The following is a 16,239-nucleotide window of genomic DNA, read 5'->3' as shown; positions in this document are numbered from 1 at the left end:
TTGATGCGATTTGGTAAAGTAATTGGTTCCAATGATCTTTATACCTACTGCTTCTTCTACGTTCTTGAACCAATGGGCAAGACTCAATATCATATGCCCACAAAATTTGTAGCATCACCACCAAAAGATCTTTTTGTCCTCACGAGCCTGCTCTTCTTAGGCATTTCCAAGCCTTCTTTAGCTGCTGTCTCTTGCTCTTCATCTCCTGTGGATTGGATAAACGAGTGGAGAGCAGATCCAGCCTTGGTCATCAATAAACAATATAATTTGTTAATAATTTTATAGTTGTCATTATAGATGATTTAGAGTTTTTTAAAAAATAAACATCCATTCAAGTCCATGATATTTTTAAAAAGGCAAATCTTGCTATATAATTTGCATTGAAGTCACACAACCCTTTTCCTTCAACAAATTTATTTGACTCAAGATTACTTTTTGATAAATAATTCATTAATATAAAACTGGGATACCCATTACATAAATTTAAAAGCAAATACAGGCATTAAATTCACAAAACCTTCACTTTAGATTAACCTAAATAAATAAGCCATGAGGAGACCATCATGGACGTGTACAAAGAATCCTCCCACAAAACCCAAAGTTGTGCTGCTTTTATACACTAGAATTCATTTGTTTGATGCTTAATTTATACAATAAAACATAACAAAGCAGATTACTTATATATAGCTTTAGATAAGCATCCCAAGCTGCCAAGTTTAGGAAAATCAATTTTCAGGAAGGCTAGCTAGTATGACGCTATTTAATGCTATTTGTTAAGCTGCCCAGCAACAAACTTCTTCCTCACATGTCTTGCGTAGGCCAACATTTTGTCGTGATCAGGAATGGTTTCTTTGATGACAGAAACTTCCAAGAAATTTTGAGCCCACTGATACAGTCGAAGTGAGGTGTTTGTATCCAGCACCCCAACGCCCATTATTTCTTCCACATTCCTGAACCAATAGGCCAGCGTTCCATAGGAGATGTCCACCAAATTAATGGTATAACCACCAAAAAACTTCTTGTCCCCAAGAGCTTTCTCTTCTATAATTTTGAGCGCTTCCAAAAATTCCTTTGCTGCTTTCTCTTGCTCCTCTCTACCGGTTGATAGAAAAAATGCACGGAAAACCGGACTCTACGATCAAAATACAGTTTGATTATTCTTAACAAGAATTTTTTTTGGAAGTTATTCTTAACAAGAAATTAATAAAGGAAATAGAAAAATAAAGGAATAAAATGATGGGTCAATGCCTAAAGGAAGAGGGTGAAAGGGTCAAAATCACCTTCTCTGCTCCAAATTGTATCCAAAATCGAGCCATGGCTCTCTCGTAAGGATCACTTGGGAGCAATGGATTCTCCGGCCAGGTTTCCTGGATGTATTCAAGGATGGTGAGGGACTCAGCAATTGGCTTGCCGCCATGGACAAGGACAGGGATCTTCTTGTAAACAGGATTGTACTTCAACAGTAGTTCAGTCTTGTTAGAAAGGTCTTCCTCTATGTATTCATAGTCTACACCTTTGATTTTCAATGCCCAAATCACTCCATGACTATAAAGACTTGCCCAGAATCTGTGTAGCTTCACTTCTGCCATTGCTTTGATGAGCTCCAGCCTCAAGGAGCAAAGTCTGTTGCCAGGCCAAAGTCTCTATATGCATCAATCAAATGCTTGGACAATAAGGTTCAATTTAGAAATTAATACCCATGAAAGTGAATCTTTTCTTGTTCAAGAATATTTTGATTCAAGTGTTAAGACTCTTCTATCCGATTTACCTATGGAAACCTGTTAAAATGGACCTGATCTATTGAGTTGGTTCATTTTTTATTAAAAATTAAGTGAGCTAGGATTTGAAAATTCATATCCATATTAAAATCGAGCTTAAATGGGCTACTTATCTGATCAGTGAGTTATCTCATGTTGATGTGGGCTAACCCTCCAAGATAGAAGAAAAAAATTAAATTAATAATTTTAGTTAATTTAATAATTTTATATATTTAGTTATATAAAATTAATAATTTAGTTACTAATATTACTATTTATTTTATATATTTCAATGTCTTCAACTTTTACTTGTCAAATTAATAGTTTTAGTTAAGATTGAAACTGATTATCTCTTTTTCTTTTATGGTAATAAATATTAAATGATAATGATTCAAACTTTGAGACATTATTACCATTCAAATAAGATTTAAATGTTTTACTTATGTTTATGAGATTGTAGTTTATGTTAAAAATTGAAACTTTATTTACCTTTGATATAATTTATTTGCTAATTTATGTTTCATATAATTTATTTGTTTGTAATATATTTTTATTATTCAATTTATAGATTAAATCATAAAATAATTTTATTGATAAGGAGTTTGTTAAGTAAAATTATGAAAATGAATATTTTTTGAAAAAAATTAGTGGGCTGGCCTAACTTGACTCATGGATTAACGAGGGTTGGGTTGGGCTGGATTGAAATTTTGATGGTCTATGTAAAAAATAGACCAATCCAATCTAACTCATATTTGCTCAATCCACAATATTTTGAACCAGATGGTCTCACCAAATTTTTATTTTATTTGTTTCCTTTGCCCTCTTTTAATCAATATCAACTATTAAAGATAATGATACAGTTAGACTATACTTTATTCACCTTTATAATAAATCTTTTGGTAACATCATGTCAAAGTCACCTTGGACATCAACAATTTTTGTTTCACACATCCCACCATATTAATATCTTTTGTCAAAACACCAGTTGTCCATGTATTAACACATTTTACATATATACATATACACGTAATACACACTTTTTTCATCTTTATGATAAATTTGTTCATAACATGATATCAAAGCCCCCAAACATTAAAAATCTCTATTTCACATATCCCACCCATATTGATGATTTCTACCACGGTGTTGATTGTTCGTGTATTGACATCTTCTATCATGACAACTTATCTAACCCATTAGTTATCATGTATTCAGTCACATCATTTGTAAGTCAATTATTTATAACGTATTATGTCACATACCTTATCATATGTTCTATAATAAACATGTAATTCAAAACAATGTATACCACCAATCTGTACATCTTGGGCAAGATGTTTTTAGTGGGGAAATAGCTAGGATGTGCTTGAAATTTGAAATGATATCTTAGGCCCTAATTTGAAGAGTTCATGATTTAATTAGTTTACAGTGAGGATATATGGAAAACATGAACTAGATAATGTAGGGTCAATTTCACTTTCAAGACAAAGATCATAATATTTGAAAAAGTTTTTAAATTATTAAGAAAAATAATCTAAGGTATGATATTTAAAAAAGTCCTTAAACTATTCAGTAAACTTCAAATAAGTTTTTATTTTTTTATTACATTCAATTAAGTTTTTATACTTTTATTCTAAGCCTAATAAGTCATTATATTTTTATTTTGAGTTAAATAAACTTTTATGACTAATAATTAACTTAGTCAAAATGTCACTTATTATTTTATATTGGATGGTGCTGATGTATCATGCTAACATATCATAATTGATAATGGTATGACATACTAATATATTATAATTGATAATAACGTGACATATTAATTTGATATAATAACATGTTCATATGATATTTTTTACTATTTGTATCAATGCCATGTTAATACTATGTGGTTATAGAATGATAATAGGTATTTTAACTAATGATAATTAGTTAATCATTTGTTATAAAGACTTATTTGACAAAAAATAAAAATACAAAATTTTAATTGAATAAAATAAAAAAATAAAAGCTTATTTAATTTTTTAAAATAATTTACGAGGTTATTTGAATATTATGTCAAAAATCAAATATGTTTTTAATTTTTCATTTAATTATTTGATGTTTCTTTTGTTGCTCATTATACTCCTTTGGTGGGAGTTAAAAATTTATTATTATATGATATGATGGAAATATGTTTTCTTATGATGATTTCAATTTAATATTACAACTTCTCCATTGAAAAAAAAAATACAATCAAAGTCTTATATTTTTATTTAAAATCAAATAAGTTACAAAACACTTAATAAAAAATTAAAAAACTAACTAGTATTAACCATTATGACATTTGTCATTTTCTTAACCGGTGCCCTAACATGGCATAAGTAAAACCATCACAATTATTTAGAAGAAAGAAAAAAACATTCTTTAATTTGGTCCTCCTTATTTTTCTGAAATTTCTTCTCTCTCTCTCTCTCTCTCTCTCTCTCTCTCTCTCTCTCTCTCTTTGTTCTAACGAAACAGAACCAGCTTAAAATTCCCAGCTTTCATGGCCTCCCTTTCTTAAATTCCAAAAATACCCATTTCTTTCCTGATCATCATGGACTTGTAAACTTAATCCTCCCATAGAACCAAAAAAAGTTCTGCTTTTATACAATAGAATTCAATTATTTGATGCTTAATTAATACAACATAGCATAACTAAGTAGATTAGATATATATATAGCTTTAGATAAGCATCCCAAGCTGCCAAGTTTAGGAAAGTCAATTTTCCAGAAGGCTAGCTAGTATGAAGCTTTTTTATGCTATTTTTGTTTTTCCTATGGGCTCTCCCCCTAAAAAAATTAATTTAATATCACGTGGACCAATGGCCCACGTATCAGATATTAAACTGATAAGCTTTTTTATGCTATTTGTTAGACTGTTCAGCAACAATCTTCTCCCTCACGCGTCTCAAATAAGCCAGCATTTTATCACGATCAGGGATTGTTTCTTTGATGACAGCAACTTCCATGAAATTTTGAGCCCATTCATGCAGTCGAGGCAAGGTGTTTGGTTCCAGCACCATGATGCCAATTACTTCTTCCACGTTCTTGAACCAATAGGCCAGCACTCCGTAGGAGATGTCCACTAAATTAATGGTATCACCACCGAAAAACTTCTTGTCCCCAAGAGCTTTCTCTTCTATAATTTTCAGCACTTCCAACAGTTCCTTTGCTGCTTTCTCTTGCTCCTCTCTACCGGTTGATAGAAAAAATGCACGGAAAATCGGACCCTAGGATCATTGTAAAGTTTGATAATTCTTAACAAGAACATAAAAGAAAAGAATGATAGGTCAATGCCTCAATAGAGATAATGAAAGAGTCAAAATCACCTTGTCTTCTACGAATTGAATCCAAAATCGAGCCATTGCTCTCTCATAAGGATCACTTGGGAGAAATGGATTCTCCGGCCAGGTTTCTTCGATGTATTCAAGGATGACGAGGGACTCAGCAATCGGCTTGCCGCCGTGGACAAGGACAGGGATCTTCTTGTAAACAGGATTGTATTTCAACAGCAGTTCGCTCTTGTTAGAAAGGTCTTCCTCTATGTATTCATAGTTTACACCTTTGATTTTCAATGCCCAAATCACTCTATGGCTAAAAGGACTAGCCCAGGATCCATGTAGCTTCACTTCTGCCATTTCTTTGATGAGCTCAAGATGCAAAGGTTGTTGCCAGGCCAAAGTCAATATAATGGATCAAATCCTTGGACAATAAGTTTCAATTTAGAAATTAATAACCATAAAAGTGACCCTTCATTTGTATACCAATAGAATACCTCCTAGGCCACATGTTTTCTATGAGGAAATATCTGGGAATTTGACGAAATCAAGGTCAGGTTTAAATTTGATGTAATATTGTAGGCCCTAATTTGAAGAGTTGATGATTCTGATTAATTTACAGTGTAAGGAAAACATGAACTAGAAAATGCAGTACTAATATGACTTTCAAGATAAAGAATATTGTTTTATAATATACCTTTGCATGAAAATTTCGATATCCTGCCTCTTGGAATGAATAAAACAAAGTTCAAATGGACTATTGCCTTATTTAATTATTTATATACCAACTGCCCCTTAATCTCAATATTTAATTATCGAAATAAACAAATGATATTTGGTAATCAAACCTGCTTTTGATTGTGCATGCCACCCTGTCATGCTGGTAAGAAGTTTCATCATGTTCCTGTTTGTCTCTTTATGATTTTTGCTGTTTTAGAACTAATTCTCATGTAAAAAATAACTAGCCTAATCTAGCCTATATTTTCTCAATCCACAATATTTTGGACCGGATGGTCTCACCAAAGTTTTATTTTTCCTTCACTCTCTTTTAATCAATATCAACTGTTAAAGATAATGATACAGTTAGACTATACTTTATTCACCTTTATAACAAATCTTTTGGTAATATCATATCAAAGTCACCTTGGACATCAACAATTTCTGTTTCACGCATCCCACCATATTGATATGTTTTATCACAACACCAATTGTCCATGTATTGACACATTTTACATATACACATATACACATAACACACACTATTTTCATCTTTATGATAAATTTGTTCATAACATGATATCAAAGCCCCCAAATATTAAAAATCTCTATTTCACACACCCCACCCATGTTGATGCTTTCTACCACAGTGTTGATTGTTTGTGTATTGACATCTTCTATTATGACAACTTATCTAACGCATCAGTTGTCATGCATTCAGCCACATCATTTGTAAGTCAACTATTTACAACGTATTCTGTCACATATTTTATCATATGTTCTATAATAGACGTATAATTCAAAACAATATATACCACCAATTTATACATCTTGGGCAAGATGTTTGTAGTGGGAAAATAGCTAGGATGTGCTTGAAATTTGATATGATGTCTTAGGCCCTAATTTGAAGAGTTCATGATTTAATTAGTTTATAGTGAGGATATATGGAAAACATGAACTAGATAATGTAGGATCAATTTCACTTTTAAGACAAAGATCATAATATTTGAAAAAGTTTTTAAATTATAAAAAAAATAATCTAAGGTATGATATTTAAAAAAGTCCTTAAACTATTTAGTAAAATTCAAATAAGTTTTTATATTTTTATTACATTCAATTAAGTTTTTATACTTTTATTTGAAGCCTAATAAGTCATTATATTTTTATTTTGAGTCAAATAAACTTTTATGACTAATAATTAACTTAGTCAAAATGTCACTTATTATTTTATATCGCGTGGTGCTGATGTATCATGTTAACATATCATAATTGATAATGGTGTGACATACTGATATATTAAAATTGATGATGGCGTGACATACTAATTTGATATAATAACATGTTCATATGATATTTTTTACTATTTGCATCAATGCCATGTTAATGGTATGTGGTTATAGAATGATAATAAGTATTTTAACTAATGATAATTAGTTAATCATTTGTTATAAAAACTTATTTGATAAAAAATAAAAATACAAAGTTTTGATTGAATACAATAAAAGAATAAAGGCTTATTTAATTTTTTAAAATAATTTATGAGCTTATTTGATTATTATGTCAAAAATCAAATCTGTTTTTAATTTTTTATTTAATTATTTGATGTTTCTTATGTTGCTCATAATACTCCTCTAGTGGGAGTTAAAAATTTATTATTATATGATATGATGGGAATATGTTTTCTTATGATGATTCCAATTTAATATTATAACTTCTCCACTGAAAAAAAAATACAAACAAGTCTTATATTTTTATTTATTTTTAATAAATTTTTATATTATTATTTAAAATCAAATAAGTTACAAAACACTTAATAAAAAAATTAAAAAATTAACTAGTATTAATCATTATGACATTTGTCATTTTCTTAACCGGTGCCCTAACGTGGCATAATAGCAAGTAAAACCGCCATAATTATTTAGAAGAAAAAAAAAATTCTTTAATTTGGTCCTCCTTATTTTTCTCAAAATTTCTCTCTCGCTCTGTCTCTCTTTGTTCTAACGAAACAGAACCAGCTTAAAATTCCCAGCTTTCATGGCCTCCCTTTCTTAAATTCCAAAAATACCCATTTCTTTCCTGATCATCATGGGCTTGTAAAATTAATCCTCCCATAAAACCAAAAAAAGTTCTGCTTTTATACAATAGAATTCAATTATTTGATGCTTAATTAATACAACATAGCATAACTAAGCAGATTACATATATATATATATATATAGCTTTATATAAGCATCCCAAGCTGCCAAGTTTAGGACAATCAATTTTCCAGAAGGCTAGCTAGTGTGAAGCCTTTTTATGCTATTTGTTAAACTGTTCAGCAACAATCTTCTCCCTCACGCCTCTCATATGAGCCAACACTTTATCACGATCAGGGATTGTTTCTTTGATGACAGCAACTTCCATGAAATTTTAAGCCCATTCATGCAGTCGAGGCAAGGTGTTTGGTTCCAGCACCTTAACGCCAATTATTTCTTGCATGATCTTGAGCCAATAGGCCAGCACTCCGTAGGAGATGTCCACTAAATTAATGGTATCACCACCGAAAAACTTCTTCTCCCCAAGAGCTTTCTCTTGTATAATTTTCAGCATTTCCAACAATTCCTTTGCTGCTTTCTCTTGCTCCTCTCCACCGGTTGATAGAAAAAATGGACGGAAAACCGGACTCTAGGATCATTGTAAAGTTTGATAATTGTTAACAATAACATAAAAGAAAAGAATGATAGGTCAATGCCTCAATGGAGATAATGAAAGAGTCAAAATCACCTTGTCTTCTACGAATTGAATCCAAAATCGAGCCATGGCTCTCTCATAAGGATCACTTGGGAGCAATGGATTCTCCGGCCAGGTTTCTTCGACGTATTCAAGGATGACGAGGGACTCAGCAATCGGCTTGCCGCCATGGACAAGGACAGGGATCTTCTTGTAAACAGGATTGTACTTCAACAGCAGTTCGCTCTTGTTAGAAAGGTCTTCCTCTATGTATTCATAGTCTACACCTTTGATTTTCAATGCCGAAATCACTCTATGACTAAAAGGACTAGCCCAGAATCCGTGTAGCTTCACTTCTGCCATTTCTTTGATGAGCTCAAGATGCAAAGGTCGTGGCCAGGCCAAAGTCAATATAATGGATCAAATGCTTGGACAATAAGTTTCAATTTAGAAATTAATAACCATGAAAGTGACCCTTCATTTGCATACCAATAGAAGACCTCCGAGGCCACATGTTTTCTATGAGGAAATATCTAGGAATTTGACGAAATCAAGGTCAGGTTGAAATTTGATGTGATATTGTAGGCCGTAATTTGAAGAGTTGGTGGTTCTGATTAATTTACAGTGTAAGGAAAACATGAACTAGATAATGCAGTACTAATTTGACTTTGAAGATAAAGAATATTCTTTTTATAATATACCTTTAAAGTTCAAATGGACTATTGCCTTATTTAATTATTTTTATACGAACTGCCCCTTAATCTCAATATTTAATTATCGACATAAACAAATGATATTCGGCAATCAAACCCGCTTTTGATTGTGCATGCCACCGTGTCATGCTGGTAAGAAGGTTCATCATGTTCCTGTTTGTCTCTTTATGATTTTTGCTGTTTTAAAACTAATTCTCTACTGTGATATAAAAATCATTAATCTAATTTTAAAAATTACTTCCATTTTTTTTAATTTTCATTTTTACTTTCTAATTGTCAATTCATACAGATCAAAGGGCTGTTCTAGCTTGGGCAAGAAGTTCAATGTCAATGGAAGCAACTCTTACTCTTTTCTAAATGTTTCTGACATCAGTTCAGACTCTTTCAGCTGGTAATTTTGCATTTCATATTGTAAAAGTCATACAATCTGTCACATGGTTGGATCAGATAAATTACTTAATCCAATGACTACCATGTTACGGATATGATTGCTCCATGCAATATACAATAGGCCTGCGTCACGCATGACAAGTGATCATGTTTTTAATAAAAAATAAAAATGAATCAGTTTGCCCCTTTCAAACTGAATAAAATAACAAGTTTCAAAGATTGAAGAACCCTTTTCTTGGATAACGTTGCTCAAACTGAAATTGGAAAAATGGGGAGCGTTTCCGGCACTCCCTAGTTTTAGTCTACAAAGTAGGAAGTGAGATAGAAGATGCAATCATAAAGAATGCCCCATTTGTAATTGAAATGTTTCAGAAGGCTGAAAATTTCAAAATGATTTCAGAATAATTTAAAACAACAAGCCACCATAGCATTGTTGTAACCATAGCTATAACAGATAAATAATTTAAAGGCATAAACCAACATGAAAATTAAAGAGAGAAGAAGTAGTTCTTTCTCACGACGTAAATGTGTAATACAAACTTGCATTACTAGCTAATTTACTTTCAAGTGATTCTGATGAGGTGATATTTATATATGACCCTTCTCTTCTTCAAGAAATTTACAGAGTACTCTGTTGTGATATGGGACATTGTTTTTCATTGCGGATTTTTTAGTGAAATTCCTCATTAAAGGTATTTGCTTTAATAAACTTCGTTCCAATTACCTCTCAACTATTTCCATTTTTTATGTACATAATAGGTAATAATTACGAAAATCTCATTAGGTAACCATTGAGAATAGTAACCGTTTGTAACAAATGATTATTAATGGTGTAATTACAACTTTTAAAAAAAAAATTAATGGTGCAATTACATTTGTTTTTGTAAAGCACTTATACTTAAAAAAAAATGTTGAGAGGAAATTCTCTTTAACTATTTCCAAATCTACACTAATAAGTTTGCAAAACATCCCAATAACAAAAGTAACTTATGAATAATATCACTTATTTTGAGTTACTTTCATTTCATTATTGTTTGCGTGATACCATTGCATTATTCATTTTATTTGCTACCATTGCTCTCTCCAAATGGTAATGTGTTTTTTGTGAAATAACTTTTTACAATATGAGAAATATAAAATCTTGATAGTCAAAATCAAGTAATTTTAAAAAGCAAATCCAAAGATATAAAAATTCATGAAGCCTTGACCTTAGGATAACCAAAATAAATCATGAGGTGATCATCATGAACTTTTACAAGTAATTCTTCCACAAAACCAAAAGTTTTATTCTTTGAAAGGTTAATTTATTCGTTTCAGCGGCCGATCAATGCTATTGTTAATTTAAGGCTGTAACTACTAAAAACTCCCTATGGCATGGCAAAGAACGGCTCGGACAAGGAAACCAGTGGCACTGGCGATAGATTAGCAGCTCAAAAAGTCAAGGCAGCTTAACAAGTGATCAATAATAAAGAGAAAAGAAAAAAATGTCCTTTCTAATGAATGATTTCTTTCCTGTGAGTGTGTCATTCTTTGTTCCTTTCTGTTTTTGCCAACCAGTTCTTTGCTGGGAGTGTAATGTTTTTGTCATGTTTCTTGTTTTTTGGCTTTGCTTGATATGGTGGCTTTTTCTGTGAGTTCATGGCTCCCTGTTTGGGCTCCTCCTATGTTATTTGAAGGAATCTCAGGGATAGGGGGTTCAGGTGTTTTGGGATCCTTTTTGGTGCTGCTTCTGACTTCTCTGTTCGGCTGGATGCTCGTGTTTCTTATGTGAAAGGATGTGTTGGTATGGCGGGGAGTGGGGATGTGTTCCGGAAGCTCTTGCGCTGAGCCTGTGATGAATCCGAAGCTGTCTGGGCTGGCTCGTCTAAGATACTGTGGTTATTGCCGCCAGGAAGGGTTTTTGTTGATGATGAGATCCCCTAGGGTTTTTGTTCTGTTCTGTTCTGCGAATTGCCAGGTCTTGTCCCTTACTCAGATTTTTGAATGGTCTTCTCCCATGTTTCCTAAAGGATTCTTTTACTGTGTAACTTCTGGTGGGGCGAGCAGGGTTGACTTCACATGAGGGGATCCTCGCTGTGGGAGTTTTTTTCTTGTTCGTTGGGTTGGGGGTATTGCTGTTTCCAATCAGGTAGAATTAGAACGATTTTCCTTTCTTGCACCTCTTCTTGTTCATGGTGCTGTGCTGCCAGTTTCTATTTGGGCAGATTCTTTTTGGTACAAGTGTACAGGTTTTATCCAGCCAGGGCAACTATTATGCCATCAAGAGTCTTTAAGCAATTAAGACTAAAGACTTGAAGTGGCAGGTTGGAGGCTGGCTCAATAAAATTTCACCTTTCAAAAAACAAACCAATAAAGCACTGTCATGAACTTTTGAGCGATTGGTGTTGTGTATTGTGTCAAGCAGGTTGAGTGAATTGGAAGGGGACGGTGAGTGTGAAGGTGGGTTCAGGTGTTTCTCCCAGGGGGTGGTTTGTGGGATGTTTTGAGGTTGTGGATTGACAGGAGGCCTATGCTAAGGATCCACATTTTTGTCAATCACTTCAAATGCTGCTGATGCCGTGCTGAATTCCTGACGATGCTGATGTTGAGGCTCTTTGAAGGCTCCTGGTTTGCTGCGTCCACGATGCCCATTGCGGACACCTTCTTCGCGCTAGAAGTTTGCTTCGCCCGATCTGTGTTCTGTGGTTTTTGAATGATTTGAGGTTAGTGATGGCCTGTGTATGCGTTCCTGCTGCTGGTTAGGATTATGTTTAGCAGTGGCGCTATGGAACATAGGCGTCTTTTGAAATTGTACAGCACTTTTACCCACATCAGACGCTCTATGCCACTAAAGTCTTCCGCAACCATGCTTTAGACTTGTTGTGGCATAAACAGTGATGCAAGAATAAAACCGCCTTTAAAAAAAAAAAAACCAATAAGCACTGTCCTAACTCAAAAGCAAATGACACAGAGCACAGAAAAATCTCAGATCAGGCCCTTTCTGCCAAAGAAAACCTGAACAAAGGTCAGACATCAAAACACAAAGATCCGACCCTTAGAAGCACAAAACCAAAAGTTGTTCTGCTTTTTTACGCTAGAATTCTATTATTTGATTCTTAATTAATACAATAGAACATAACAAAGCAGATTACACACACATATATAAGCTTATGATAACCATTACAAGCTGCCAAGCATAGTAAAATCAATTTTCCAGAAAGGGTAGCCAGTAAGACGCTTTTTTATGCTATTTGTTGAGCTGTGCAGCAAGAATCTTCTCCCTGATTAGTCTTGTATAGGCCAACATTTTATCATTATCAGGAATGTTTTCTTTGATGACAGGAACTTCCTTGAAATTTTGAGCCCATTGATACAGACGGGGTAAGGTGTTTGGTTCCAGAACCTTAACGCCAATTACTTCTTCCACATTCTTGAACCAATAGGCCAGCGTTGCATAGGAGATGTCCACTAAATTAATGGTATCACCACCAAAAAACTTCTTGTCCCCAAGAGCTTTCTCTTCTATAATTTTCAGCATTTCCGAGAATTCCTTTGCTGCTTTCTCTTGCTCCTCTCCACCGGTTGATAGAAAAAATGCACGGAAAACCGGACCCTACGATCATTGTAAAGTTTGATAATTGTTAACAAGAACATTAAAGAAAAGAATGATAGGTCAACGCCTCAATGGAGATAGTGAAAGAATGAAAATCACCTTGTCTACTCCGAATTGAATCCAAAATCGAGCCATGGCTCTCTCATAAGGATCACTTGGGAGCAATGGATTCTCCGGCCAGGTTTCTTCGATGTATTCAAGGATGACGAGGGACTCAGCAATCGGCTTGCCGCCATGGACAAGGACAGGGATCTTCTTGTAAACAGGATTGTACTTCAACAGCAGTTCACTCTTGTTAGAAAGGTCTTCCTCTATGTATTCATATTCTACACCTTTGATTTTCAATGCCCAAATCACTCTATGACTAAAAGGACTGGCCCAGAATCCGTGTAGCTTCACTTCTGCCATTGCTTTGATGAGCTCAAGACGCAAAGTTCGTTGCCAGGCCAAAGTCAATATAATGGATCACATGCTTGGACAGCAAGTTTCAAGTTTGAAATTCATACCCATGAAAGTGACCCTTCATTTGTTTAAAGATATGTTGGGTTTAGTGTTTGACTCGCCTATCTGATTTACCTTTGAAAATCACGTGCTTATTCTTTGGATCTTCTTCACCACCAACCCCATGCCATCTGGTCTCTCCAAATTTTTTATTTTATTACTTCTTTTTCTCCCCTTTTTGCCTTTATGCAAGAAAGAAAAAAAAAAAAGGCCTAATGATCTGATTGCAGATAGCATATGTATAATAGACTTTTAACCCAAAATAATGTATACCACCAACGATATACATCTTAGGCAACATGTTTCCTATGGGGACATAGCTGAAAATTTGAGGAACTCAGGGTTTGCTTGAAATTTGATATAACATTTTAGACCCTAATTTTCTTATTAGTTTACAGAGATGATGATATATGGAAAACATGATCTCGACAATGCAGTATTAATTTCACTCTGAAGACAACGATAATTGTCTTTATCACTATATTTACATGAATATTCTAATATCCTGGAAGAAACTTGAATGGACTATCATCTTTTTTATTTATAAATATTTCAAGAGCCGTTTAATCGTAATACTTAATGAGCAACAAGCCACAATTGATATCAGTAATCAACCCGCTTTTTGTTGTGGTTCCTTTGATTTTTTTTTTTTTGATTCACATTGAATTTGAATAAATTGGGGATTAAGTAGCTCTTCCATCTCATATATCTCACAAGATTTAAATCCAAGATTAAAACTTTATGTTCTAACTTTGATTGCATATATACTTCGCAAGTACAACTCATCTTGATTTAACATAATAAGAATAATTATCTTAATGCAGAATTGCCATTGATGCAGTGGCTAGAAAATTTTCCCTGACTCGCCCCATATGGGATATCAGCTTTGCTTGATCTGGAAGACTTTCTCTGATTACAAGAGCATCCTTAAAATTCTTAACCCATTCACTCAATCGAAATAAGGTTACAGCAATTTAAATCTGGGATGTGTGAAGACACAGTTAATTAATAACCTGCTCTCCTGACCCAAAACCGAGTTATTGCTCTCTCACAAGCAGCCTGTCGCAGTAGAGGATGCTGTGGCCAAGTTTCTTCTATATATTCAAGGATAACAAGGGACTCAGCAGTCGACTTGCCATCACCATGAACGAGGAATGGGACTTTCTTGTAGACTGGATTGTTCTTTAACAGCAGCTCACTCTTGTTAGCAAGGTCCTCTTCTATGTATTCATAGTCGTCAATGCCTTTCAGTTTCAATGTCCAGATCACTCGGTGACTAAAAGGATTAGCCCAGAACCCATGTAGCTTTACTTCTGACATAGCTTTGGGCTCAAGATCCCAAGATGCAAGAATAAGAGCCACTTGGGTCATAGCCGAAGGGTCATTTGGGCTCTAAAGTTAAACGGTGTGAATTATGAATACATAGAGGAAAATCTCCCCAATAACAAGAGCCACTTGCTGCTACAGTACAATCCTGTTCACAAGAAGATTCCAGTGCTTGTTCATGGAGGAAAACCAATTGCAGAGTCGTTGGTTATTCTTGTATACATTGATGAGGTGTGGCCGGCGAACCCCTGCTTCCAAAAGATGTTCATGAGAGATCTGTCGCCCGGTTTTGGGCCAAATTCATAGATGAAAAGGTACATGTTATCAGGATTTTGTTCTTCAAAATTAGTCAGTGAGCAGTTTAGTTAAAAGAGTTAGTACTCTATCTTATAACAATCATAACTTATCTCTTCATGTTTCATCATTTTTCTCCTCAGTCTTTAGTTGATCTTACTATTTTTTCAAGCACAAGTTCTTTTATTCTATTTTATTTTCAAGAGTAGGTTCATGCCTGTTTCAATCCAGGATTGATATTTGATCCTAATTAGTCTTATGATTATATATTTGCAGACTCGAACTATGTGGGAATTCTTTCATAAATTTGAGGAAGAACAGGAAAAGGCGATGAACAACAACCTTGAAATTTTGAAAACAATAGAGGAGCATGGGCTTGGAGACAAGAAGTTCTTTGGTGGTGACAAACTTGGATTAGCTGATCTTGTCTTCGGATGGGTTCCTCATATCTTGGTGCCTATGGAAGAGGTAGCTGGAATCAAGTTTATCAAAGCCGATACCTTCCCTCGTCTGCATGCATGGATGAAGAATTTCAGTGACGAACCTGTAATCAAAGACAAGCGGGATAAGGAAATAGGCTACGGTTTCGAAGTAAAACAACACCGCGTGACAGGAGAGAAACGACGTCATTTCAGTCATTACAAGAGTTCAATAATAAACGACGTCGATTCATGTGTTGGGATTAACATGGCTGGTTTTGATCAGGCCTGTATTACTATCTATAGCCAGTTTGGAAGAGGCAAGCCCACCCTACATAAAAATGCGTGGACTTAGTATTATTATCTAATTTTCCATTTAGTTTCTCCTTATTTATTTTGTTTTTTCCTCGTTTATTATTTTATTTGTAGTTTTAATAAAATAAATAAAATTTTTTAACTCATAATTATTCTAGATTAATTTTTATATAGTCATAATTGTTTAGAATAGGAAAAAATACATAAA

At 33.8% G+C, this 16,239-nt stretch overlaps 4 protein-coding genes and 1 pseudogene across 4 annotated transcripts; 1 reads left to right on the top strand and 4 right to left on the bottom strand.

Moving 5' to 3' along the window:
- On the bottom strand, positions 545 to 1,593 carry LOC18602844 (probable glutathione S-transferase). The gene is made up of 2 exons (XM_018119380.1): positions 1,281 to 1,593; positions 545 to 1,132 (listed from the first exon to the last, which is right to left on the bottom strand). Exons 1-2 carry the CDS (start codon positions 1,587 to 1,589, stop codon positions 767 to 769), a joined length of 675 nt encoding a protein of 224 aa, XP_017974869.1. The 5' UTR covers positions 1,590 to 1,593; the 3' UTR covers positions 545 to 766.
- On the bottom strand, positions 4,362 to 5,458 carry LOC18602843 (probable glutathione S-transferase). The gene is made up of 2 exons (XM_018119376.1): positions 5,107 to 5,458; positions 4,362 to 5,007 (listed from the first exon to the last, which is right to left on the bottom strand). The coding sequence occupies exons 1-2, from the start codon at positions 5,413 to 5,415 to the stop codon at positions 4,642 to 4,644; spliced, it is 675 nt and encodes a 224-aa protein (XP_017974865.1). The 5' UTR covers positions 5,416 to 5,458; the 3' UTR covers positions 4,362 to 4,641.
- Positions 7,879 to 8,929, bottom strand: LOC18602842 (probable glutathione S-transferase). Its single transcript, XM_007034470.2, has 2 exons — positions 8,536 to 8,929; positions 7,879 to 8,436 (listed from the first exon to the last, which is right to left on the bottom strand). Exons 1-2 carry the CDS (start codon positions 8,842 to 8,844, stop codon positions 8,182 to 8,184), a joined length of 564 nt encoding a protein of 187 aa, XP_007034532.2. The 5' UTR covers positions 8,845 to 8,929; the 3' UTR covers positions 7,879 to 8,181.
- LOC108660439 (probable glutathione S-transferase) lies at positions 12,599 to 13,680 on the bottom strand. Its single transcript, XM_018119375.1, has 2 exons — positions 13,276 to 13,680; positions 12,599 to 13,176 (listed from the first exon to the last, which is right to left on the bottom strand). The coding sequence occupies exons 1-2, from the start codon at positions 13,582 to 13,584 to the stop codon at positions 12,811 to 12,813; spliced, it is 675 nt and encodes a 224-aa protein (XP_017974864.1). The 5' UTR covers positions 13,585 to 13,680; the 3' UTR covers positions 12,599 to 12,810.
- Positions 14,918 to 16,071, top strand: LOC18602841 (annotated as a pseudogene).

The sequence above is a fragment of the Theobroma cacao genome, chromosome 4 (genome assembly GCF_000208745.1).
Source record: "Theobroma cacao cultivar B97-61/B2 chromosome 4, Criollo_cocoa_genome_V2, whole genome shotgun sequence".
NCBI classification, from domain to species: Eukaryota; Viridiplantae; Streptophyta; class Magnoliopsida; order Malvales; family Malvaceae; genus Theobroma; species Theobroma cacao.
The sequence above is the reverse complement of the archived record's forward strand: the minus strand, read 5'-3'. Positions and strand labels throughout refer to the sequence as shown.

What these genes read in the sequence shown, in the direction of transcription:
- LOC18602844 (XM_018119380.1), bottom strand. Translation starts at nt 1,589, where the DNA reads ATGGCAGAAGTGAAGCTACACAGATTCTGGGCAAGTCTTTATAGTCAT. An exon ending in TACAATTTGGAGCAGAGAAG is followed by an intron (nt 1,133 to 1,280) that starts GTGATTTTGACC and finishes TTTTGATCGTAG; the next exon opens with AGTCCGGTTTTCCGTGCATT.
- LOC18602843 (XM_018119376.1), bottom strand. Translation starts at nt 5,415, where the DNA reads ATGGCAGAAGTGAAGCTACATGGATCCTGGGCTAGTCCTTTTAGCCAT. An exon ending in TTCAATTCGTAGAAGACAAG is followed by an intron (nt 5,008 to 5,106) that starts GTGATTTTGACT and finishes CAATGATCCTAG; the next exon opens with GGTCCGATTTTCCGTGCATT.
- LOC18602842 (XM_007034470.2), bottom strand. Translation starts at nt 8,844, where the DNA reads ATGGCAGAAGTGAAGCTACACGGATTCTGGGCTAGTCCTTTTAGTCAT. An exon ending in TTCAATTCGTAGAAGACAAG is followed by an intron (nt 8,437 to 8,535) that starts GTGATTTTGACT and finishes CAATGATCCTAG; the next exon opens with AGTCCGGTTTTCCGTCCATT.
- LOC108660439 (XM_018119375.1), bottom strand. Translation starts at nt 13,584, where the DNA reads ATGGCAGAAGTGAAGCTACACGGATTCTGGGCCAGTCCTTTTAGTCAT. An exon ending in TTCAATTCGGAGTAGACAAG is followed by an intron (nt 13,177 to 13,275) that starts GTGATTTTCATT and finishes CAATGATCGTAG; the next exon opens with GGTCCGGTTTTCCGTGCATT.